Below are 26,142 nucleotides of genomic sequence, written 5' to 3'. Positions count from 1 at the left end.
GGCTCTTCCTTCTGGGAGCCTCTTTGCCTACCACACTGCAGGTGTGCCAACAACCCTGGCCCCGCTCACTCCAGTGCTCTGACCACTGTGGCTTGTGCCCCACACGCTCTTGGCTTTGGTGACTCAAGTGTTTCTTGGCTTGTCTTTGCCTCAGGTGACAGTGGTGTACCCTAGACCTAAAAACTGACACCTCCATGGCCCCACTGCTAGCCAGGCAATCCCAGTTCTCTGTTTCTCCTGCATCCCAACAGATGCATGTCACAGCTGTGTAAAAATCCAGACTACGAACATTTTCCAGTGAGAACTCCTGCCTTCCCAGTTCCCTCACCTTCTCAGTAAAGCCAAGCTTCATTACTGCATTGCATTATCAAACCATTTCAATTTCTATCACAGTTCAGATCTGAAGTACAGGGACACTTTCCTCAGGGACTACGGAGTTGGGCCACCATGTGGCTTACTCACTGCGATTTCAAGCTGCATGTATTACGGTTCAGGAGACATAAACTGTATTAGTTTTGTGGCAGACAATGCAGTGAAACAAAGCTATCAAAGAAGATGAAAATTAGACAAGATGAAAATCTTCTTAATTTTTTTTTTAATCTTTTGAGATTGTTCCTCATAAGTCTGTTGGTCACCGGACACCAGCTCTCCTCCCACCCCTTTTATTTGCCCCTTGCAGCAAGCAGTTATTTTCTGGCCAGCAGAATTCTGACAAGCTTGCTAGGCCTCCCAGCAGTGTGTGAATAACATACCCTGTAGTTTTATTTCACAGCATGACCTTTTTGGGTTATGAAATGTGCTTGGGCTTCATGCATCAGCTTCTCTCCTTCCATTTTCAGATGGTTTCAACTTCTCCAGCCATGAAATTTTGGCTGCAGGAGAAACTCCTGCCAAGACCAGCCACACACTAAACAAAGCAATACTAAAAGTGCTTAAGAAAAATATGCCACAGCAGCTGGGCTAGTCTTCATCGCTGTCCTGATTTCCCCACAGGACAGAGATATAGTGCAGGAGATACAGCTGGAGCACTGCCAGATAAGCTTTTGCGTGATTGATTTTCATGCACAGCAGCTGAATTCCCCAGCCCTGGGGATGCTGACACTTCCCAGCTTCTCAGGCACAGACCTGTGAACAAAGGCACCAAACTGCTCTCAGTTGGAGAGCAGAGCACGTCCAAGTGTTCCCTTATTAATACAAGCCCTACTTAAAAATGGATTAAAACTCCATACCAGTTTTAATCACAGTTCCGTACTGTTTTTTATCCATGTGACTATGGAAGGTAGATCTCCCCTGGGCTGAGGCTGGGCACAGTGCTGGTATTACTCATGGCAGACCTGCAGCCATGGCCCCATGACCTGATGGGAAATAAATCTCTGCATCTCTCAAGCTTGGGCTATTATTTCTGATCCATAGTGGCCCAACTCACTATTTATTTTCATAATTGATAAATCCAACACGAGAGGTGTCAGGAACAGAGTTCAGTACATGGTAAAGCTGGGTGACCAGTCCCTGTACCAAACCTTTGAAAAGCTAACCAGTATAGAAGAGTGACAACAGCTGCTTTATATATTTTTATTTTTAAACCACTCTATGAGCTGTAATTTCACCCACAGATAAAACTACCAGAGTCAATGAACCTTGGTATTTAGAGGCACTGACCTTTGTCTGTGAGGGCTGTGACTTTAACAAGGAAATGCTGATTTAATCTACTAGACTGCAAAATGCTTTTATGTTCTGCTGCAGTGTAAAAAATATGCTGATTTTCTCCAACCTGCTGATACTATTCCCTAAGCTTTCCTTGTGCCTTCCTCACCAGGATTTTCAGAATTTCATGACCATGCTGGATGAAATCTTGGTGCTGAAGTCAAAGTGTGTCCAAACGATGCGAGCCCAGCTTCAGCTCTGTTTAGCCTCCCCTGGCACTGACACATCACTGCAAACACCTCCACCTGTGTAGACCTTCTTTGCTTCCACATGCACTGGAGCAGCTATGGAAAACACCAGCCAGCACTTTGCTACACTTGGTGCTGCCGAGTGTGGGTGGTAGGGGATAGCTTTTGGTTTGATGTTTGTGATTAGTGTGCATTTTATATAAGGATGGAGAGAATTCTGAGTAAATAAGAGATGACTAATTGGCAGCATAAGCTTTGTATTTCATTAATACCAGTAAACCATGTTCTGAACAGTAACAATTCAGCAGCTTTTAAAAATCTCACCAAGCAGCAGGCAAATCGTGTCCATGTACCAGTGCAGCTTCTCACATGTTAGAGGCAATTCTGTGTTGCCAAGTAAGGGAAACAACTTTGAAGCCAGATACAGGTCTGAACAGAAATGCTCAAAAGCTACCCAGAAGAGTGTTTGCAAACAGAAGCCAGGAAAGAGAGAGGAGCCAAGGGTTGTTAACACTAACATGACTGGACCTTAAGTAACTGGAAGTCAAGGCAGGGCATGAAGTGTTGTCAGTTTCAGAAGGTAGCCTAGTGTTGAATTAGTGCTTGGGATGAACCCTCCAGAGCTGAAAAGAGGTGGCTCTAAGTTATGGGTAAGGAGGGGTTTAGCAGGAATTTTGTACCAAAGATTGATCTGGTGTGTTAATAAGCACATGGGTTAACCCACATGGGTGGGTTTCATGCTGCTGCCCATGAGGAAGAGACCAGCAGCTGCACCTGCTGCACACCACTTCTGATGCACGCACTGTGTGGAGCTGAACGGATGTCTCACATGGAAAGGGGGTCTGTTTGGAGGCACTGGGCATCCAGAAGCTGCTGATAGCACTGTTATGTGAAACTGGTATTTGAATGAAGAGCTTGGAGCCATCAGCTTTAGCCCTGCAGAAGCCCTGGTGCTGCATGCATTGCATCTGAACCACAAAGCCAGTCCACTTGCTGAAGGCACAAGTAACCTTGAGACATGCTCGCTGACAATGCGCTGTGTGAACGCTCCCACTCAAAAATTAGGGCTGTCACAGCACATTCATCCGCGACTCCTCAGTAATGCCCGTGGTAGCTCATTCAAAGCCTGCTCAGTAGCCAGAAATGCCAAGGGTAATGGAACACTGCTGTCTGACCAGCTGTGGGTTTTGCTGCCTGCCTGCACAGCCTCCTTGAGGAGCCCAGGTTGGGCTGAGTGGCAGGACAGTAATCACAGTGACACCCTGGGATGCATATTTGATGCAAATACTCCCAGGAATGTCACCCAGAATAGGCCTGAGGAACAGAAGCAAATCCCACATCACTGCCCTGAGTGTTGGGCTGTTTTTAGCACTGTTTAGTTTCCATCTTGCAACCGAGATTGGATTTCTCTGTGGACTTCCTCTGGGGTCTAAGGTTATGGCTCTCAAAACAGTTCCTGTGTCCTGATTACAGGCCAGCAGCATGTCACACCTGAATCTGGGTCTCACAGCCGCTGTTCAGAAGCCTCCCTCACTCACCCAGAGAAATGAGGCATCCAGAACCAGACTCTTGATATTTCTGCATGGCACAGAGCAGTGGTGCCCGACAGCCACTGGAGAGCTGTAAAGCAGTGGGGGTATCAGCACTCTGCTAAAACCACAGAGGGAAGAGCAAGTGTTTAAAGCCAGCAACCCCCTCCACTTCCTGGGGCCAGGGAGACCTTTCCCATGACTAAGGTGAGGGGAATACAAGGCAGCTGGATAGTCCTTGTCCCTTCTGATAGCATAAATTGCATGTGGGACTTAGAATAGTTTCCCCAGCATGTTCTCAGCAAGCATGCAGCAAACACTGCTGTCAGGGAGCAGCTGAGGAGTTTTGCAAGTCTGTTTGGAACCAAGGAAAAGGTCAGACTGTAGGATGTATGCACAGGTCACAGGAAAATGTGATGCCCAGTCAGAAACAGTGTGAGGGAGAAAAATTTTCCCTCCACATACTCTGACATTTGGGAGATGAGTATTGGTTGATTGCACTTTCAGGTTTTTAAAAAGCAGCTCAGCAAAGTATGTTCACAGGCATTTCGAGTGTCTTACACAAGCCGAACATTCCTAAGCAACACACAAGAATCATTTGTACAACCCACAGTGTCATGTCCTAACATCAGTATCTGCAGGGCAGTTGTGACAAGACCAGATGAGTGACCAAAAATTTCCGTGAGCAGAGGAGATGTGAGTTCAGTCAGCTGTCAGATTTGAGCCACCTGTGAATCCCATCTGATCTATTGTGAAAAAAGCAAGTCTGTCTGGCAGATCTGAGCCCCAGCACCAATTCCCAGAGCAGGAACTGTTTGCTCCCTTGAGGAACAGCCAGGGACAGAGAGAAACAACAAATAATCAAAACAACAACATGCAGTTTTCTGAGGTCTGATACAATCTTTTTTTTAAACAGGTTACCCAGCCAATCCACATGACTATACCTTCTTAAATGTAACATTTTATTATGTCTGTTCTCCAAATTTTATTTTCTCTACTGAAGGTGAGACTTGACTAAAATAAAAAAATAAGGCACCTGGCTGTGAAAACCAGCCCATCCTTGGCAATAACATGGACATGCTTGACGTGCTGCACTCCATGAAGATACCAACAATGGGTTCCTCACATGCAACAGAAACTATCACGCTGTTGTCAGAAATAGTAATATTTTTCTCCCCCCTTTGAGGGTTTTTACCTAGTTGCTGATTTAATTCCTCTGAAAATGTGCTAAATGAACATTTTAAGTGTCATCCCCTTCCTACTGTTTGGTAGGAACAACTGCTACAAAGGCTTTCATTTCAACTTGAGGAATATGTGTGAAAGTGTCATAAAAGCAATCTAAGAGATTTAGAGAGCTTGGCCATGTACCATCAAATAAACACAGAACTAAAATGGATTCACTTTTGTATTTGGATGCAACAATGACTATTAATACCTAATAGTAGAGGCTTGATACTTTATTTCAATAGTTAACACAATTAAAAATAAAATCTATTTACTACAGAACTCTGGTAAAAATCAGTTTAGGTGACCATGATCACAATGCCCATTTGATTGACTGCAAAAGATTAAGTGGGGCTTGAAATCAGTACGAGCTCCCCTTCTCACAGGGCCTTTTGGAGTGTTTCAGAAGCCTGAAGCCAGAACGACCCTCCCTGGCCTGGAGAGCAGCCACAGAAAGCTCTTGACACGGGCTCTGTGCTCCAGCAGATCTGGGACAGGAGCCACGAGACCGGGCAAGAAAAGCCCTGGGGCACGGGGGCAGCTGCCGCTCCCACTGGCCGACTGCAGGATCGAGAGCCCTCGGCTGTCGTGGGGGTGAGGGATGGCTCTGCAGCACCAGAGCCATTTCCAGGTTGCTGCTATCCAGAACCAGGAGGAGCCAGGCAGCTCAGAGATGCTTTAGCTGAAAGCACAACCGCCAGTTTAGGCTCTGCCCTCGACACTTCTCACCAGCATTGCCACCCAGGCACACAGACCTCAGACAGAAGCTCTGACAAAGGTACAGCAGGGACATAAATCACTGTAACCTGAGAGCCTAAGGAAAAGCTCCAAGGTCACAAGTGTGACCAATGGTGCAGCCAGTCCTGTCACCAGCCAGCAGCAGAGCAGAGCCCAGCCTTGCTCAAGGCTCAAGCCAGCAGCAGGACCACCGCCCCCCCCCCCCAACAATGAACTGTGCCTGGACAGAACAGTGCCAGATTAACAAAGGCTGCACAGCACCCTGAACACTGAACTCTCTTCACATTGTGTCTCTTGTTACACACTAATTCCACAATGCCTCTCCTCTGAGCCACCCCCTTAGTCCCCTCACTCTGTGGTCTTTTCTGACATGCCACGCCAGGAATACACTTCATGCCTTCAGCCACCCAGGGATTTAACTCCAGAACTGTCACTGCCAAACCAAGAGCAGTGTCACCAGGGGAGACCCGGGTGAGCATGGTGGGCATGGCTCCCTGGAATAAGACCATGCAACTTCCAGGTGCCACTTCCCATCTTTACGTCCCTGCTCTCACCTTCACAAGCGTTCCAAAAGCAGAGTGGTTATTCTATGGGGTTAAGAGCCAGACCTCGCAGGGGAACTGTGAAAAAACAACGCACACTCATACAATCAGAGAGTATTTTATTCAGAGGTTTGGTCTAAAGAGTTGTTTCTTTGCTGGCAAAGTCTTCTTACCCCTTCAGGACTGTCTGGTACCAGACAGGGACTCACTGGGGTAGCAATTCTGAGAAAACCAGAACAAAAACCACAACTGAATGCTCACAGCAGTGATGGTAAAGCAGTTTGAATTTTGTTTTCAAGGTTTTCCAATTAATCAGGAACCCCATTTCCTCACTTCATGTCATATTTCTCACTGGGGAAGGAAGAAAAGCTGGGCAGCACCTGCACTCACAGGCAGCAGCTGCTGCGCTGTCAGCTGCTGAATGTCCTTCTTAAACAAGCTTTAATTCAGCTCCACCAGTAGAAACTGGTGAAGTTCAACACCATGGAGTAGGTGCAAGGCAACCTGCCCTGCTCCTCCTCATCATCTCCACCTCTCCTAGATACTTGCCAGCAGATTCCTCCCCTGCATCATTTTAAGTAAAGATACATAATTAACACAGTTGGGTACCCCAAAAAGAATTCCAGGAGTGCACACTGGGCCCAAATTACTTGTTTTGGTCATAGAAAGTTAACAACACAGTGGAGACAAATGCCATCTCCTTCAGAGTCCTGATGAGCTGAAACCTCCCACTGAAAAACCTACTCTGATGCAATTAGCTGAGCTCTTTTCCCCTCCGGAAGTTCAACACTGCAGCTCCAGGCTCTAATGTGAGTTCAGATCCCTAGGCTGGGGTTTTGCCACAGAACAAAAGTAAGCTGCAGACCAGCACAGCACCTTCCACCACTGCAGCTGCAGCCCAGAGACCTCTGGTTGTTCTGCCCAACAGTGTTGACATGTGCCCACAGGAGCTGGTGGTACCTGGGCAGGCAGGATCCAGCCAGTTCCTTGTCTGCTGAAGCCAAAGAGCATGAGAGATGGGAACCATGACACTGGGAGTTATATCTGAGGGTTTTATTAGTTGTTCTTCTGCAGAATCAAAATATTTAGCAAATTAGAAATTCCTCCAGACTGTTGCTATTTCATGTATTTAGAACTTGATCAATGTATAATGTAATACTTTGAACTATCAAAAACAACTCCAAACCTGATTTGTAGTACTAGATGTTATTATTATGTAATTCTATAGCAGTGTGAAAAATGGAACTAATGCAGTGAGTATATTTGTTTTAAAGAAAGTGCTTGAAAGAAACCTCCTGCATCACACTGTGTATTATTTAGAACAAAAAGATAACTGACATTCTAGCAGGGCATTGTCTTAAATATCCTACAAGCCTGGGGGATTAAGAATACTAAGCCCCAGCTCTCTGCCTTCAGGTTCAAGAACAAACACAAATTGTAGATCCAGGTTGAGTTCACAGCTTACCTGCTTCAAGCGAGCTTACACACCACTCAGTATTGGACACTCGTGTCTGGCAGAAGTGTTGGATGCATGGGTAAAAAACAAAAACCAAGAGGACGAAACAAGATTCTCTCTTTATGCATAGTGACAGTTTCTGAACCAGTGTTTTACTAAGTTACAGACTAACTTTCAACCAAAAAATAAAACTCCATTGCACTAAAGGTCAAATTTAACCAGGTAATCTGGACTGTGACACAGTCAAGTAATTCAGTACAAGCAGACAAGACACCATGAAAGCAGCTTCAAAGAACCAAAGCATCCTAGTTTCAGAACCAACTTAATATTCTTCTGTCCAACTCCAGTGCAACAATGAGGGGGGAACCATTCCATCTCTACCTATGTACAATTCCAGTAGAGGCTGGGCAGTCTCAACTCTCCATGGCCAAGCTGGAAAAAGGAAACTTAGGAAAGGACACTTTAAAAATTTAATTTAAGAATGAAAGTTGACCCTCAGTGGAAAGAGAAATGCTGGAGTGATGCACGTGGGCGGGCTTGCTCAGTCTTTCTCCCTTGTATGCAAAAAGCTGGACTCCTTCCCGCTGAGAGCAAGTCACACTGGATGTGAAGGTGGCGGGGCCGGTCCTGCTCCATTGCACGCCAAGAATCCGGGAATGTATCTTCAGCTGGCTCCTGCACGGGCCATTAGATCTTCCAAAGCGTTGTGCTGGTCATTGTTATGTAATAATAAGACCTCCTTAATGTCTTTTAGTTCAAATCCCATTTCTTTAAATTGACTCATTAGTTGGAGAAGTTCTGTGATCTGAAAGACACACAGCCTGTTATTTGCAAGAGAAAAGTGGATGGACCAGTGCTTGGTGAAGGTTTAGCACAGAGCCTGTCTTCAGCACCTGAGCATGCCAGGGTTGTGGACTTCTCCTCCCCAAGCACAGCCCGTTCCAGCTCTGTTGGGAGAAAGTCTGCTCACACCAGAGCCACCAGAACTCTGGGCACAGCAGCCCACAGGGCCTCACCTTCAGTCCTCTCTGTTTGCCATCCTTCATTTCAAAAACTGTTTTCAACCAGGGCACCAAAGCTTAGTCTGTGGGGGTATGTCTCACACAGAAGGATATTTATCAGCCCGGCCCAATGTGGCTCCCAAAAATGCTGATTAATGGCACCCAGCTGCCCCAACCAGCAGCTCCTGCTGCACCTGATTTTTTTTAAAAGTTTTTTAAAGTTATTTGGACATTGGGAACAGTGCAGTAGCCCTTGCTATCAACCGGGCGCTCAGATCTGGGGCAAACTTGGGGAATTAGCACAAACCCCACTGTGTACATACAATATTTCCAACATCAACTGTGAATCCTCCCTGAGCTTTGAAAAAATAAAGCGGTGAGAAGTGAGTCAGATGATCACTTTTATGAACCCTCTGCCATTTACAGTGTGTCTGCTCCACTCCAGGGGAAAGAAAAATCCCAAACAACCAAGCAGGTTGAAAATGAGCAGTCAGGAGATTAGCCATTTCCAATTTTGGGGCTGAGCCAGTTGCAAATGCATTTCTCAAACTCAGTTACTTCCATCCTCACACTGCTACTGCTCTGTTTACACGATTATCACTTGTCCAAGAAAAGCAGGAAGGCATTATCTATGTTTGAGAGGGTTGGGTTGCACCTCTAAAGACTTCATGCAATAACCTGGCACACAACAGGCTGGCAGACTTTATAAGATCCTCCTGTCCTCTGCCCTGGGTACCTGCTCCTGCTGTACCTTTGGTGCTGGTAAAGCAGCCAGGCAATGAACCAGACCCCAAAACATGCATTTTCTAGCTTCTTCCAGAGCAAGTCTTAACCCAATTTGCTGAGCAGCCAGGCAGATGCACTCGTACAAGGGAGAAAATTCATGGCCAGGGAAGCCTGGCAAGGTCTGAAAGACAATTTGCTGCTGCTGAAGTTAACTGTATCTGTACCAAGCACCTCACCTGCAAGCAAACTCTTGGCATTCAAAACATTATGACTGCAATAAGCAGGGTCTTGCCCCCATAAAAATGGATGCAAATGAGACTAATAGAGCAACACAGATGAATTCTAATGCATTAACAATTTTTAGCTTTATCAAAGCAAGGATCTCCTTTGGTAGTCAGTTTTGGAAACAAGGCAGCATTACCACGTCAGCCAGAATTACATCAGCCAGAGGAACTGCTGCTGGAATTCCCTGTCATGGCACATTTTTCTATTCCTGCACACATTGCACCCTCACCTTCTCCTCTGAACACTGGTGCATTTCCAAAGCTGCTTCAACAAGAAGTGGATCAAAGCCCTTCTCACAAAGCTGTCCATGTGCAAACAGGTAATCCAAAACCTGTGGGGAATGAAGAAAACAAACTGTGTTTGCACTTGCAGCAGGCAGCTGAATGTCACCTTCGTACATGCAGAGGGGCTGAGCATGATTTTATCCAGGGCTTCACCAGGGGCAGAGATGCAGTCCAACCCTCCTGTCCTACTGTGCTCTCTGACCATCCCCTTCATTCTAGTCAAAGCATCCTCAGAAATGTATCTTTAGCCTCTGATGGCAGAGTGGGAGTTTCACTGTGGTTTTTACACTACAAGCTTTAAAAATGAAACTGTAGGTCCAGCAGCCAGGACGTGTCTGCTTTTAGCTTCCTCTCAGACAGCCACAGGAGCTGATGCAATCTGAGAGCAGTCAGCCTTTGAAGATCAACTCAGCATACTGGCAAGTGAGCTGCAAATCCCAGCTCATGCACACAGAAACTGCTGCCAAATTTCTTATCCTCAGCTTTGAGTGGAAGGGTCAGGTAGGCAATGCTACGCATGCGAAAGAACAGAGCCTGCAAGTAGAGCAGGATTTAAAACTGCCCTCCCAAGGGACCTTTTTTTCCATTTGATATCACAGTTCACTCCAGTGCACAGCTTAAGCTGCTCTCCATGTGTAGGGAGAGGGCCAGCAGATCAGTCCCATGAGCAGGAGTCCCTGGGACATGCTCTGTGCAGCACACAGCCTGCTGAGGGCCAGCACAGGAGGTTGGGCCATGCTCCCCCACTCTGATGTGTTTGTTTGAAGCAGATCCAAGGGCCAGAGCCATGCTCTGCCCAGCAGTGCTCTGTGCCCAGTGACCTGGTCTGAGCAGGCGTTGGATGCAGTGCTCGAGCAGGAAGCAGCAGCATCACAGTGCACACAAGTCGGTCAGTGGGGCCTTGCAGGAGCCTTTCAGAGCTGTCTTAGGCCTGCAGGGGCCAGTCTCTCTACAAGGAGAGATGTCAGCAGTGTAAACCTTTGTGCTCAGAACAAGGGAAGTTAGCTGGATTTCTGTCACATGGCTCTAAGCATGGCACAGAGCCATGCTAAGCTTCCTTTGGATGTGTTTGTGGCTCCTGGGAAGACTCAGAACCTTTCCCAGTTCCACACAGAGCAAAGGGCCCATCCTAAACTCAGCATGGCTCCAACCCAGCACCCATAGGTGTGGCTGACTCCAGCAGCTCTCACCAGAAATAAGCACAAGATGTAGGCTGCAACCCTCTATTAAGAGTAACTGTATTCCCCTACCCATTTTGCAAACCCAAGACTGCTTCCCAGCAGAACCAGCATCCAATCAAGCATTTCTTTGCACTGCATGAGCTCTTACCTGGTCTATGTTCTGTCCCTTCTTCTTCATGGCTTTCAGGACGCTCTCGGGCGAGTAGCCCATGTTGACCACGGTCTCCACACAGTGCCTCTCACTGGGGGAGAGGCTCTGCTGCAGCTCAGCCGTGAGACCACCTGGCCGCTTCGTGGAGCTGCTGTTATTGGGCACTTTAGATACTGCAAAGTTTTGGTGGGTTACCTAATGGGGAGAACCCAGAGGCTGAGGTGATGGTCATGTCCTGCATCCCCACATCCTGTTTCTGCTTAGTGCCAGAACCAGGATACCCCATGTAATTAATCCAAAAGGCTTTCTAGAGTGTCCTTGGGAAGTAACATACTGTGAGGATGAAACCAAGTAGCCCAATTCCCACCATACTCTTTTAATCCTCAAAGCAACAATCGACAACCCAGCTTCTCCACAATGAATCCCTCTCCTACTGATGTGACCAAGCCTTTGAACACTGAAGCCCTGCAACAGTGAAGGCTGGGATACAGCAAACCCTGCACCTCAGAGGAAGCACAGAGATTGCTTCTTTCACCTCAGGTTTACTCATCACCTGTGGTTTTCTGTACTCAAAGGAACACCACTTCTCAAGATTACCATAAACACGATCCAGTGCAAGCAAGCACACAGGTGTATTTGCAAACTTACCACAGGGATTTCTGTTTCCTGGTAGTCCGGGTGTACCTGCTGGACAACACACAAATAAAATAAGTATAAACATCATGCACTAGTGAGCAGAATTTGCCGCAGCTGGGGAAGGAGGATTTTACAGAAGATTCTAGCACAGGATGGGAGACTCTAGGTCTGATCTTCTACATATGAGATGCTGACATTACCCATTGTGTGCAGCTACAGAATCATCATCATCATCAGGATCATTTCTCCTCTCAGCACTCTACAAATGGATTATACTCCAAGAAGGATGTGTGTACCCCCACAATAATTTTAAGATTGTTTATTCTGTCACTGTAACAGCTGCATGTTCACACAGCCCCAGTTCAGCTCCTGACCATAGCTACACTGCCTAAAAAACAGTGATAATTTTAAAGTCATTGCCTAAAGAGTTCTCTCAACTTTTTGACTATGTGAAGGGGTAAGAGAAAAATACACCTCTTTTCTATTCCCAAAGCACTGAATTCCATACACCACACAGGAACAACACGCCACACTGCCTCAAAAGAGCACGTGAGTTTTCTACCCAGCACTTGTCCCACTCCCAGCACACCAGCAAGGCTGGGTCATGTCCCCTGCTGTGCACCTGCTCTGCTTCCGCAGAACCCCCCCACCACTTTGTACAACCTTGCCCAAGTTAACAGCAGTGCAAAGTCAGGCCTTGGCCCCACCAAAGCTGCATAGTTCAGTTCAATACATTTAGAACTCCTGCATTTTAGATGGAATTAGAACTCCTGCATTTTAGATGGAATTAGAACTCCTGCATTTTAGATGGAATTAGAACAGAATGCAAGAAATCGCTGTGGACCAAGAACCACAGTTTTTGGTATTTCTTAATACTTATGCCAGCACAGATTGTTTGAGAGGTTGTCCATATCCTTCAGAAAAGCCTTCTTAGTGCCCAAACTGAACAACAAAAAACCCTCTATAAAAAAACAATTCTGAAAAGATCTATTAGGATTTTGACAAATTCCATTTGTTTGCAAAAAGATCCCGAACCACCACCAAGGAGGTTTTGTTCTGCATTCCTGGCCATCTCCAGCATAAGAGTTTCTTTTCTACAAAACATCATATTCATTTTGATGCACTGGTGTACCAAACAACCTCTTCTCATGGTGTGTTCTTCACACACATCCTCTCTCCAGGCACTTTTTCAAGGGCAAAAAGCACTGGAATATAGGATACACTGAAACAAGGGCCTGGAGTAGCCCTGAAATCAGCTGGTTATCAGACTGCAGGATGATGCTTTGCTATTGATACTGCAGCCAGGAAAACCAAACTGTTTCTGACACCAGAGATTCAAGAGTCTGGGAAAACCAACTCCTCCTACTCAATCTACTTGAGTTTAATTTCAACCTGCTGTCTTCATTAGTCATTTCTGCATTGGCCAAAGCTGCGAAAAATCAAACTACTGAGTTCCAAGAAAAAATAAAAGTGAGGAGAGGGGACCACCACAGCCTCAGAGAAACCACAGATTTATTTCCATCCACAGATTCCTAGATCCAATTCACTGGTAAAGCAAAAACTCCCATGGTAACTGCAAATTCAAAGTTAAAATTTATATCTTGTGAGGGGAAAAAAAAATCATATCACTGTGGAATACACTGGGACACGAGCCTTCTGCTCCCAGCCATAGAGATGACTGTGGTTTCTTTCTACTGTTTTCATACTCTGAGGATTTTTGTTACATTTACTTAAATTATTTTGTTGCATTTACTTAAATTTCTTGCATCTCAGCCATCATTTTCCAGTGGAATTATATTGTGGAAACATAAAACAAGTATAATCTGAAGTCTTGGAATTTAAACAGAAATAACTAAGTTCTGTCAGCATAGTTATTTCTTGGTTCACTACTTCCAAAGCATAAACAGTTTCAAATTAATGAATTCATTTTATTACTTCTCCTAGTAAGTCTACTTTTTTTCCTCACTTTGTTTCTTCCCTTACAGCATTGTCAAGAACACACTTTCCCTCTTGCTCTTTAAAGAATTTTAATTCAGCAGAGAGATTTGAATAGTTTGAGTGTAAATTTAGGCATCTTAATGCCAATCTATCTAGTTGTAAGCAATCTTTCATCCCCAGAGAAGAAACGTGTTCTATAAGTGAGGTCATACAGCTCCCTCTCACACCTGTGACCTGCAGCAGTGAGCAGGTGCTCAGCACACTGCTGCTCCTGCCAAAGTTAACAGCACCGAATTTGTTCCAGCCATCAGTCAACAGCTGTTCTGTTGTGCTCTGTCGGATACACTATTTCCCAGAATATTGTACTTCACAGTTAGGAGTGCATTTACCTAACCCTGAAAAGAGGTGGCAGAACAGAAGGGGAGAAGCAGTGTCACTTGTTTCAGAGGACATGGTGTCAAAGAAAAACCTATGGTATGCCACTAAAACCACAGAATCACTGAAACACTTCTTATATAGGACAGAAGAAACCCCCCAGATCATTTTAGAACTAGATAGAGTATTTGACTACACAGCTTTCACTAGGCTTCATGACTTCTGGTGTCCAGATCTGAGGTTCTTCATAAAAAAAGCCTACAAGCTTAATCTAATCTCTGCTCTTATTCACAAAGAGACAAAAACAACAGCCAGTGTGAAGTTACTGTCCTCAAAGTAATTTTAGAACTTGCAACAAGATTGACTCTTCATTTCCTCAATCTCCCATCTCAGAGGTGTATGGTGACCAACTGTAATGTTAAAAATACAAGATGATCTTAAAGACCAGTTTTGGTCTCCACCAAGCAGTAACTCCACCCTCCTCCACAAGAAAGAGGGTGAACACAAGATTTCAAATCACTAGAATTTCTTTTCCTTTCAAAGATCAGATTTTTAAAGGATCTCAGGAAGAAAACTGAAACAAACAAACAAAAAAAAGGCTTACTTCACTGCACCACAAGCACTTTTTTCCTCCCTGACTGTTTTAACCTATTAATCTGTGTGTTTTAACCTATTATTACTTCTATTCCTTGAGAAGCCTGCATTTCCCAATATTTCCAGCAAACCAAGGAAGAAAACTAGAAGAGATTTGATTCAAAGCCCAACATCACTTCAGAATCTGATACACCTCATCTTGGTAGGAAAAAATGCAGGACTGTACACAGAAGATGCCTTACATGCTTAGCTCAAAGGTGTGCAACTATCAACAACATATGAGAGCTGAAAAGCTGAAAGAACAATCACTGGAATTGGTCTAAAAATATCAAATTTGGGGAAAAATGCAGAGTAATAATGTGAGGTTCAGAACTACCAGCACAGAGAGCTGTTGGATTGATCAATTTGCCACGTAAATCAAGAAGATCTACATTTCACTCCTAGTAAATGAAACGATAACCAAAGCAACAGGGCAATTTAGAGGCAAGAGTTGCCTCTGCACCTCCACCTCTCCCCAGCAACCCCAGTTCTACAGCGCTCCATGTTTACCGTAGTTGGTGTGCTTTGAGATGATTCTTCTTCTGTACAAACAGTCGAAACAGCCAGGGAAGACAGCCTGGATGAAGAGGATAACGTCTCCCTGCCACTGTCCTCATTTAGAGCGGAAAGACCAAGCATATGGTGTCCATTCAGTTCACTGGCTTTGCTCTGAGCACAGGTCTGCAAAGAGCTGAGCAAAGTGCCATTGCGGAGACAGGTAGTGCTGTGGAAAGTGCTCGTGAGCTTTGATGATTTCTGATCACCCTCATCGGAGTCAAGCTTAGGGAATGACAGGGATTTGATATTGCTCACTGAAGTGATGGGGGAAAGGGACACTTTGGAAGACAAGGACATCTTTTCACAGTTTCCCAGCTGTGGTAAAGTGATAAAGCCATTGGGTTTGTGAAGGGGTTTGAAGTCCAACGTGGCCCTTTCTATGGATGCCAGAACTTCCTCATCTTGCAAAACAGACTCAGACCCTCCTTTAGGCAAAGTATTATCTAACAGCTGGGCAACAATTGGCCCAGTAGTACCAACATGAATTTCAAGGATATTTTTTAATTCCTCCTTATCATCGATAGTTTTTAATTCCAGTTTGTCAAATGGGTCTTCTTCACATTCAAAATCAGCTGGGTTGAAATCTGCCTTTGGACGAGGTGGACTGAGGACCTTTTGCTTCACAGAGCTGCTGTTGGCTGGGGTAGGAGTCAGAATATTATTGTGCTGCAGGCTAGCGAGGATGGGATTAATAGGAGGAGGCATAGCTTCAGGGCAAGGTCCCTCTGAGAACCCCATCTTGGTGCTGTCCTCTGCAGCAGCTTTTGAGTTTGTCAGAGCTTCTTCTGCCTTGCGTTCAGCTTCTCTCTGGGCAGCCTGAATTTTTTTGATGTCTTCAGCCCACTCGATTGTTTTCTTTTCCAGTGAGAAGTCATACTGGATGGGGGTATAGAGGGGAAAGGAGAGAAGGGGAAGTAAAAAACAAAACAAAACAAAAAAAAACCAAAACAAAACGTAAGTTATAAGGATCATAGCTGCTACTTCTAGCAGCAACATAAATTAACACAAAGAGAAGAAGAGCTACATGAATTACCAGGGACAGGCAACCTGCAGAGTGATGAAGCTGGCAGAAACCAGTACTTAATTTTGCCACTAACAGCAAAATCTGGCTGCAACCTGGATTAGAATACTGCATTTTGCCTCCTTCCTACATTTAGTTTTGTTTTAGAACTACTCATCATCCCAAGATCAGTTTCACAGCCCTCCCACCTTCTTCCCCCAGGAGAAGAGACATAGCAAGGGGAAGTCTAATGAGTTATTAGATGAACAATCACACCCTGATCTGGCACCACTGAACTACCCCCAGTCCACAAGTTCTACAAGTCATTCAGCAGAGTATTTTTGCATCCAAAGGCCAAAACAGTATCACTCAGTTTCCCCTAGAAGATTGCTAAGGGACTTGATATTTGAGTGTTACACCCATTGGTTTAGGAGGTATTTGCATTCTCACTCCAGTGCGGTGTCTCACCAGCCAAAGGGGATATAGTGGCTACACCAATGACAACACCTACAGGCAGCAGCAGATTTTGTTGTAGTTACTGATGTGACAGGATCTCAAAGGCTTTTCCCATTTAACATCAGGTCCTTTAAGGCCAGATCAGCACAGGGAGGCATCTACTCATTACCAGTGTACTGACCACAGAGCGGCTTAGTTGTAAAGGGCAAAATTCTGAGGAGCTTAAATCTATCTTTAAACATCCACATATATTTTATACTAAAAAAAAGGGTGGGAAGCTATATTTCTCGCTTTTTTTTTTTTTAACGGCACTTGCTACAGCTGTAAAAGAGTCAAATTGCACTTGAGATGCACAGTCCACACTGTGCAGAGTGTTGCAGTCTGAACAGGTGCACTACACTGGCTGAGCCCCAGCTTGGCAGTAAAATGGAGACACAGCACAATTAAGTGAGCAACAGGACATCAGAAGCTCCTTTGGCTCTCCCACACCAGCTTAACTGAGTGGAAATATGGGTACTAGGACAATCAGGGAATTGTTTAATGGTTATGAGGGAAAAGCCATGATGCAGGATAACAGGGTAATATACAGGGCAGGGAGAAAACAAAAACAACAAGAAAAAAGCAGAACCACCTACAGCAATCTGTCACACACAAAGTAAAAACAATCATCAATTGGGACTGCTCAAGGAAAATCATGGATCCAAATGAGAAAACATAATTCAATTAGACTTCCTGTATCACAACCTGCATTTGGAGATTAGATTTCCAACAGTTATGCTAAAGCAATTGATTTTATGCTACTAACAGTTTATTTTACAGAAGCATGCTCCTCAAGACAGGGAAGCCATCCGTGTATCAAGCTGTAAACTGTTTGCCCCACAGCTTGAAAAGAATTCTCAGAACTACACAGAAGAACACAGAAGAACTACACAGAAAACAAGAACTGAAAATTATGCCATTGCCCAGGTGTATCAGTTCTTAGCATATTTGCTCTTAAAAATTATATTCAAATTTCATCACAGTAACATTTAAAACTGCTACACAAAATCACTGCTTCTTTGAAGCAGATAAGACTAAAACAAATGCTTAAAAATAAAAGCCTAATGGCTTTTTAAGGCAATAAAAATTAGAAGCTTTTGGCATGACCTATGATATTTTATTTTTCTATACAGCCTAACAGATCTTTTAGAAATACAGGACTGTCACGTGTGCAAACTGTGACAATTTGGAATTGTTGGGGCCAGGAGTGAGGGGAGAGAGAGCAGAAAGGCAAAATATAATTTACCTGGGCTTCTCTGACAAGCTGAGAAGAATCAGGCAGGCAGAAACCAATGGGTAATCCAACCTTTGCTGGGGTTTTGAACTTGTCTCCTATCTTAAATGGGACATCATCAAGGTAACTGAAAGGCCCTGAAAACAGAAGCAGAAATTGTATTAAGAAGAAAACTCCACAACTCACAAGTTTCATGCTTGCAATTCAGACTCACACTGCTGTATTTGGGAGCTATTTTATCTCTGCTGCAGCATCTACACCAGATAACAACACAAATGGAGTTTGAAGCTGTTTGGACCTCAGTGTCTCAGTTTAGATTAGGGAATTTGCTCAGTTTGTTTCATTCCTAAATTCTAGCCTGTAAGTGTTAAAAAAAAAAAAGGCAAAGCCCCTCAAAACCTCAGTGCACCAGATTTTGACATCAATGCAGCCAGTATCTTAGTTCATTTGTGACAACACTATTCCTACACAACTGGATGCTGAAGCTCTTCTGAACACTGCATTCTATCTCTATAAAAAGATCCATCATTTTTTGGCATATTCCAAACAGGTTTTAAGATTACCCAGCTTTGTGACAACTGAGACAAACTACAATCCAGGTTTTGATATGCAAGTAGTAAGTAACATTTGTACAAAAGTGGTGACAAATGCAAAGTGGTGAACCAAAGCCATTCCACTTTAAATGAAACACCAAGACTATTTAGCAAAAAAACCCTAATTTTTGAAACAAGGCAATCTAACTTTACCAGGCCCTACATCTGTCCTTTGTATCTAGGATGACACTTTTCCTGCAAATTCACATGGAAAAAACACTTAGAGCTCAAGTACCTCCAAGCAGCCAGACTGCTGGTGTGTTTTCCTTGAGCTGCTGTGAAGAAGTACAAGAAAACCCAAAATACAAACTAAACAGCTTTTCCATTAACTAAAAGTGGCCTCTTGGATCACTGGTCTAAGATTTTGGAATCATAGGCAAGGTTTCTGGCATGTGTAACAAACTGAGGAGTGCCTCTAGGCCTCACTTGTTACTTCTGCCAGAGTGACACAGATACAGAAAGACATTAGTGGCAATATCTAAGATGGTGTTCAGTGACCAAGCCCTCGCTCAGTGAACTGTGACTTGCTGTTTTCATCTGACCCATTTTTATACTCAGATGGCTGTTTAAGTACTGTTTGTGTTCCCTCACTGTTGATTCATCTGCAAGCCACAGACTCCAAGAGGCTGAGCAGCTCTCAAAAACAGGAACATCCTGTCAATTTGCAGTTACAGGCTGACGTGCTGTCATTACTTGAGCTCTCATACTATGCACACACTGGTTGGTCACAGAGTCCTGCGAGGATACTTTGAAACCATCAGGATGAACAACCTACATCCCACCTCCACATCCCAGATGAAAAAAAAATGCTCCAGGCAGAATACAATAGTATTTTCAGTGATCCTTACTGGGAATCACACATTCAAGCATTGCACAGCCCAGCATGCAGACAGCACCTCACTGACCAACACTACTACTATTTGCAATACAGCATCCAAATTGTACTTGACCTGACAATTTGAGAGCCCGATATGCCAAAGCGTTTGCTCATACAGAAGTAACAGCTGTGGCAGCCTCTGCACCCAGAGCAGCAAATCATGGCCAGGTCAGAGACAACCAGATCTGCTGATTGCTGCTACCACATCCTGCTAAGTCCCACTGGCACAAGTCCTGCTCCAAGCCAGATGATCCAAGCACAGCAACATTACCTCTCCACATGGATCTCCGAGCCCAAATTGCTCAGCTTGCCAATACTTGTCTTATTAGACCTATTGACAATATGTAGTGGACACTTTCCCTTGAACACCTACACCTGAAGTAGATACCAGCCACAGAGGCTACAAGCACAAACTTTGGTGTTTACATACCAACACTCTTGTTTTACACAGCAAATAAAAAAAACTAAACACACCTAGACTACCTATATTGACAGCTGCCAGCTTAACCCCAGAAGCTTGACTAAGGAATAAAAACTTCCTAGTTTCTCCCCAGTAAACTGATTTTTAAATAACAATTCCTGCTATAACCTCACTGTGAATATAACTATGAGAAAAAGCCCATAAGCACATATTTAAAATACATCAAATGGTTTAGGGCATTTGATGGCAAAAAGTCTGAGGCAAAACACTTAGCATTCAGTTTGTTCCAGCCCAATCAGAAAAGTACTAGCTTGGTGAAGCTGAAATCTTATCCAGAGAGCCAAGAAACCTTTTCTTTTTGTAAACAGATCACACTGAACATACTGAGGAGTAAAGAGTGCAAATTATTTTAAACAGCACATTCTAAAGCAGTAAGAAAAACCTGCATAAATATTATGAAAGACATTAAAACAGTCACATATTCAATTGAAACAATTTAAGTTTTTACCAAACTGTTATTTAGTAAGGCTGTTAGCCACTTCATCCTTGTATCAGATAAAAGCATACTGAGTAATTTCTGAGATTAGGCCTGGCAAAAACATACTTGTCAGCCTGGTCTCTGACACTGTGCTCTGTACTACATTCCTGGCACAATATACTACACGAGTAAGATTTCTCTCCAGTGTAACTCATAGAAGTGTCCTTCAGTTTGGCAGCAAAATGGAAGCACTTCAGAAAAAAAAAAACAAAACAGTTATGAGTTATGAATGGGGAGCAGTTTTGACACCATGTGGAACTTAGTTGCTGTAATTCTCAGAAATCAAGGGTTAAAAAATTTGAAATTGTATAGTGACAGCAATAATACAATGGAAATATTGAAGCACAACACTTGGCATAACCCACACAGGAAAAGGGGTTCCTTTCTCTCCACTCCTACCTTGTGTTCCCATCTTCATCTCCATTTGACCACAGTCCTGAGCAACCTGCTCTAGAGGTGACCCTGCCTGAGCAGAGGGTTTGGACATGACAATCTGCAGATGTCCTTGCCAGTCTCAGCCATTCTGTGATTCAGTGACAGCCCTCTGACCTCTAATAAGCAGCTCAACAACAATCACAAGAGATACATCAACTATATTGACCAAGTTCATCAGCCTGCCAGAGACACAGAGCTGAAGGCAGCCATTGGGACGGATGCTCTAAACCAAAACTCACTTAGTGAGATTACTCTTAACCCTGGAGAAGACTGAAACAACTGCCCTGCTGATCTCTTAAGATATAATTAAGACAACAGAATTGTTCCACTACTCCTAAGAAACAGTACTCTGACAGTGTGATTAGGAACAGAGGTACACAAAGGAGTAGACAAGTTAACCAAGCAGCGCACAGCACCATTTGTTTGGATCTTGTTATGTTGAAGCCAGGAGCATGTTCCACCACACCATATTGTTCTGGGAAATAATTTAAGACATGCTGAATTCTAGCTCTGAGCAGTGCCTTTGCTAGTCTGGTTAGGCAAGGAGAGAAATAAAAACAGACATGAAAGACAAGCATATTGGAGTGTTCATAGAGACCATTTATAGACACAGGAGCAACTGTTAAAGAGCTGGCAGCTATCAAATGAAGAAAATAGTTGTCTTGCAGCAGGGTCACTGGACCACAGCAAAAGAGGAGACCATCTGAAAATGAAGTTTTGGTAGGCTATTTTTATTAATCTTTAACCATGTATTTAAGTGAGACATTTCTTACTTCGTCCTTCAACTTTACACTTACAAGACTGAACAAAAAGCTCCAGAAAAAACAGAATTCCTCAGGACCCTTTTATTGGAAAAATTATCCAGAAAGATCAAGGCTGAATTTCTAAAAGCAGAAGTTTTGATAGCCTGAAAAGTCATGATTACTGATTTGAGGAAGCCACATTGCATACAACAAACTGCATATTCCACAGTAATATTAATTACACTCAAATTACACCCCATTCTCTAAAAAATAAGGACATTACAGGCAAATAACTTTTATGATACCAATCACCTGCATGACTTTATGCATCTCATATGTAGATGACAGAAAAATAGAATCTCTTCTTCACTTGCCTTCTGAACCAGATTTAGTCCAATTTAGGAGACAAATTCATGGCTGAGCAAAAATGAAGCACAATTCAATGTTATATTAAAAGTTGCACTTTCAATTCAACTTCTCATGTGACTTCCACAGGAAGATGCTACAGATCTAGTGTCCACTTCAGCAAACACCAGAGCAGTTCGACTTTGATTTTGAAGGGGAATTTGTTGGGGAAGGGGAATGTGTTATTCCGCCATGAAGGAAGAGGGAACAGCCAGAGACAGATTTTCAGTTTAATCAGAGAACAGGCAAACACAGCATCAGCAAGCAACTATGCAAGAAGGAAGCCAAGGCACTTCATTCCTAACAAAAAGCTACTCAGAGGCTAAACAGATTAGTCTCTATGGACTGTCTAGGCTAAGATACTAGTCAGCAGCAATAGTAGGATTCATCCTGTTGAAAAGACAAGGATGACAAATTTCACTTACCATGAGAGTCGGATCCCAACTTCTTAGAAGCCATTTAGAACCTGAAAAACATTTTAGAACAGCTTGAACAACTTGGTATATGTAGCACAGAGTAAGTCTATGCAGTTCCAGAGTCTTATCTCTAGGTTATGGAACACAATGCAGACACCTGACATGCCTGTTCCCAAGACAGATAAGCAAATGTATTTTTTAGCCTTGAAACCAATTGCACAGACAAATAACTTAGCCCAGGGGCTGCCAATTGAAATAGCACAATAAACAAGGGGGGGGGGGGGGGGAAGCCCCCACCGAAAAACCAAAACAGCGAACAGCCAAGACACAACCAGGGTAATCAGGAAGACAAAAGAGTTACAGATCACAGCACTCAGAGGCCCCATGTAGCACACCCTGCCTCCCCTGGCATTAAGAATAGCTCTTCCTACTGGAAATACCACACTGATCCTCTTCAGTTTAATCCCTGCTGCTCTAAAAAGGAATACTACCATAGTGAGTACGCAGCCAGTTAGCCAGCATGGCACTTGTCTAGACACCTGGGCAAGGCATAAAACAGGTACACAATAAATGGTACCATGAGGAAGATGTTTTGAATATACACAAGAAACTAATAACAGGCCTCATCTACTGCCCACAACATTTAGAATTTGGATGCAAATCCTGCATGGCCAAGATGTTAAACACAGAAGTGCCTAGCCAGTTTTTAACTAGGCCTGCCTCACAAAAAGAGTTGTTCAAGACAGAATTAGCTGTCAGCTAAAACCCTGCTCCAGGATGCTTATGGTACATTCAATAACATGGGTTTTTTGCAAGAAGTACATCACAAGGTCTTTCTCAAGACACCACAGCATAATTCCTTGAGTGACTGAATTTATTTGTAAGTGCTCCTTGTGACATTATGCATGACAAAAACTCAGAGCTGCCCTTTGTCTCCGAAGTCCTCCAGCTCACATACTGAAATGCCCAACAGCTGTTCTTCAAAACCATGGAGGCCTCTGGTACATCCCCACAGGCAGCAGAGTACAACAACACAGGGCAGATCTAACATTCACACCCATCATTCCCCAGTCAAAGATGCTTGGGCTCACTGTTTCCATTGCAGATTCCAACTGCAAAATGTTACATATTAAAGGAAGGTGAGGATTACACAGACAGCTTAGCTATTTCCTCCTTGCTGCTGCTGACAGGACTGGGGACAAGAAGAGCCAGTTTCAAGTACTCTAGGAAAGTCCTTTTTGCAGTGCAAAGACCCTTTCAACATTATGTTGAAATCAACAGGTGAACCAGCCCTGGCTACTGGGAATCCAACACAAAGCTAAAGCCAAAGCTGGACAAATATCACCTGGGTGCAACGAGACTTGTGAAACATGGTGAGCAGATGCTGGGCCATGGGGAAGTGAGTCATGCTGGGCAAGTCCAGGTGCACACTGCACATAAAAGCTGTGTGTCATCCTGCTTGGTGTTTGTTAGGTTCTCTTCATAACTCACCAACCTCTCTCAGCAGTGCTGAAACTACTCCACTAAGCCAGAAAACTGGTTCTGGCACCTGGTTCTCAGAAGCCAACAAACCATTAAGGCTTCAAAGACAGAAAGAAAAGGAGCTGAAACAGTGCCAAGCCTGCCATCCGAGGAAGGATGTCAAGGGCAAAGCCACCAGACCACCCAGTAGAGCTGCATGTCAACCACTGGAGCTGAATGAGCCTTACTGGTCCCAGTGCCCAGACTACAGACAACAGCACATGAAATAGCTGCGCTTTCAGACCCAGGTCTCGCTGGCAGACACGCTGCTGTGTTGCTAGTTCCTCTATGTGAGGGTAGCAATTAAGACATCAACCGGATTTGTTGTTATTGAAAAAGCCAGGTGACATGTAAAATCATACAGCCTTCACATCCTCACCTGTCCTCTTTGTCACAGGAGGCTGTGTGGCACTGTGTGCAAGCACTGCCCACTATCCACTGAACTTGGGACAAAGTCTCTACACACTTCTTTTAATTTCTCCAAGTTCTTTTATCTAGTTACTACCTCAGACTGAAAAGCAAGTAGTACCTTTTTATAGGATTTACAAAACTTCTGATTAGAGGAAGTAACCTCCTCACTTTGCCAACTTAACTTGATAAGGGGGTTTTCTCAAGGCAGCACAAGTTACTAGAGGTTACTTCTCCAGAGATGTGAGTGGCAATGCATAAATCCCAACAAGCCAAAACTGCGCATCCAGCTTCCAGGGAGTTTTGCAGTAGCCTATCACTCTGTAGCTGCATAAAGTCTCAGTGTCAAAATACCCCACATAAGCAATATGTATCTTGCTTTTGATGCCAATCCTGTAATAAAATCCTCATGCTGACCTGGTGTCTGCATTAACTCCAAGGTGCAGTGGAAAAATAATTCCTCTGCCACATACAACACCTTACTTAACTACAGAACTAGCTAAGGCACATCAGCAGCAAGCTAGTCATCAAATGGATCATTTCCAGAGCCAGTCACTTCAGATTCGGGTAGCATTTGAGTTTATATCACACAGGCTCTTGCTGATGCACTCTGGGTGTGCACTTACTAAGACACCATTACTTCAGAAGGCACTTGTCAGCAAACAAAACTGTTAAGCACCATACACAGTTAACAAGAGAACAGGCTGCCAGCCACATTTCATCACCCCTTTCCCAATGAAGGTTTAATCAAAATAGAGTCTTGTGCCTAATCAGATTTGACAGGCTGTTCAGGGACCACTGTTAGAAGCATGTTGCTGTTGATGTGTCGTCCTGGTTGGGAAAACAGTATTTGAATCCAGTTAGGTGGTTAGTCATGTTGTTACTATGATTCTGGGCATTACGTAACACTGTGCACTAAAGGTCTGGTTACTTTTGTTACCACTCATTTTGAAATTTAATTTGAACTTTGGACTGCTTCCAAAGCTTTATTCCAAACTAGATGACGGACAAGCACAGCCCTACCACTGTCCCCTTTGATCTCCAGACTCCAGAAAAAGATGCTGAAGGGCATTGGTGGTAACAGCACATGGTGGCACAGATTTTGGCCTGACACATTACTGCACATTGTAAATTGACAAAGGACGTACAAACTTCTTCAACACCCTTCCTTCTCTAGAGGAACCAGTTAGTTGCATAGTATTACAGGGTGTTCTTACCACCTCCTACAAGCTCTCTTCTATAAACCAAGACCTCCCTAGCCTCAGTCCCTCATTCTTGGTTCTGGCCAACTCTCCACAGACAAGATCAGGACTACAAGGGCCTAAAAGTCATAAGGAGCTGAAGCAACCTGATGTGAACTCTTCTATTCCCATTTGTATCATTTTTCACTTAGTAACACTGAGGCAGTGGGTCAGCATTCTTAAAACCAGCCAGTCAGAGGAACATGGCATAGCAGAGCCCAGGATGAGGGCAGAGGACTTCAGAGTGATCGTGACAGAAGGGGATGGGGGATAGGGAAACAAGCACAACAACAAGCAACAACACAAAGATGCAGAAACAGAAGTGGCAAGGCAAAACTGATGACAGTAACAACTGGCACAGAGAGGTGACAAGCTGGAACAGCTTGAAGAGACAGAAGTGACGATGGCAATTCGCTGAGCATGTCATCACTTAAACCTGAATGACATTTAGTTGTGTGACAGACAAGGAGAACACAGAAAAACATGACTTGGTGCAGGAAAGCAATGCCAAAGGGAGAGTCTCATCAAGAGAAGAGAACAAAAAAATTATTATGAACACTGACTCATGAGGACCTTCTGGGAAGTTGGGGTGTTTTATTGGTATTATTTCAATGTTTCTTCTACTTTCCCTTAAGTTTATATCTTCATTCTTTTTCTTCTGAAGGA

At 44.0% G+C, this 26,142-nt stretch overlaps 2 protein-coding genes across 4 annotated transcripts in view; one reads left to right on the top strand and one right to left on the bottom strand.

Moving 5' to 3' along the window:
- Positions 1-5,527, top strand: part of KIF24 (kinesin family member 24) — a 30,030-nt gene extending 24,503 nt beyond the window's left edge. For both annotated transcript variants that reach the window (XM_069002168.1, XM_069002169.1), the window contains one exon: positions 1,817-5,527. In XM_069002168.1, coding sequence (XP_068858269.1) covers positions 1,817-1,957 — 141 coding nt within the window. In that variant the 3' untranslated portion in view covers positions 1,958-5,527. The remainder of the gene's footprint in view (positions 1-1,816) is intronic.
- A 500-nt stretch (positions 5,528-6,027) lies between these two features.
- UBAP1 (ubiquitin associated protein 1) overlaps positions 6,028-26,142 on the bottom strand; it is a 33,818-nt gene continuing 13,703 nt past the window's right edge. Inside the window, exons 2-8 of one of the 2 annotated variants that reach the window (XM_069001392.1) lie at positions 22,316-22,356; positions 17,891-18,015; positions 15,102-16,025; positions 11,658-11,696; positions 11,007-11,204; positions 9,623-9,724; positions 6,028-8,186 (exon numbers count right to left, since the gene is read on the bottom strand). In XM_069001392.1, the coding sequence (XP_068857493.1) occupies positions 8,046-8,186; positions 9,623-9,724; positions 11,007-11,204; positions 11,658-11,696; positions 15,102-16,025; positions 17,891-18,015; positions 22,316-22,349 (1,563 nt within the window). In that variant the 5' untranslated portion in view covers positions 22,350-22,356 and the 3' untranslated portion in view covers positions 6,028-8,045. The remainder of the gene's footprint in view (positions 8,187-9,622; positions 9,725-11,006; positions 11,205-11,657; positions 11,697-15,101; positions 16,026-17,890; positions 18,016-22,315; positions 22,357-26,142) is intronic. The other variant, XM_069001394.1, reaches the window with a different exon arrangement.

The sequence above is a fragment of the Aphelocoma coerulescens genome (assembly GCF_041296385.1).
Source record: "Aphelocoma coerulescens isolate FSJ_1873_10779 chromosome Z unlocalized genomic scaffold, UR_Acoe_1.0 ChrZ, whole genome shotgun sequence".
In the NCBI taxonomy this organism is placed as follows: Eukaryota; Metazoa; Chordata; class Aves; order Passeriformes; family Corvidae; genus Aphelocoma; species Aphelocoma coerulescens.
The sequence above is the reverse complement of the archived record's forward strand: the minus strand, read 5'-3'. Positions and strand labels throughout refer to the sequence as shown.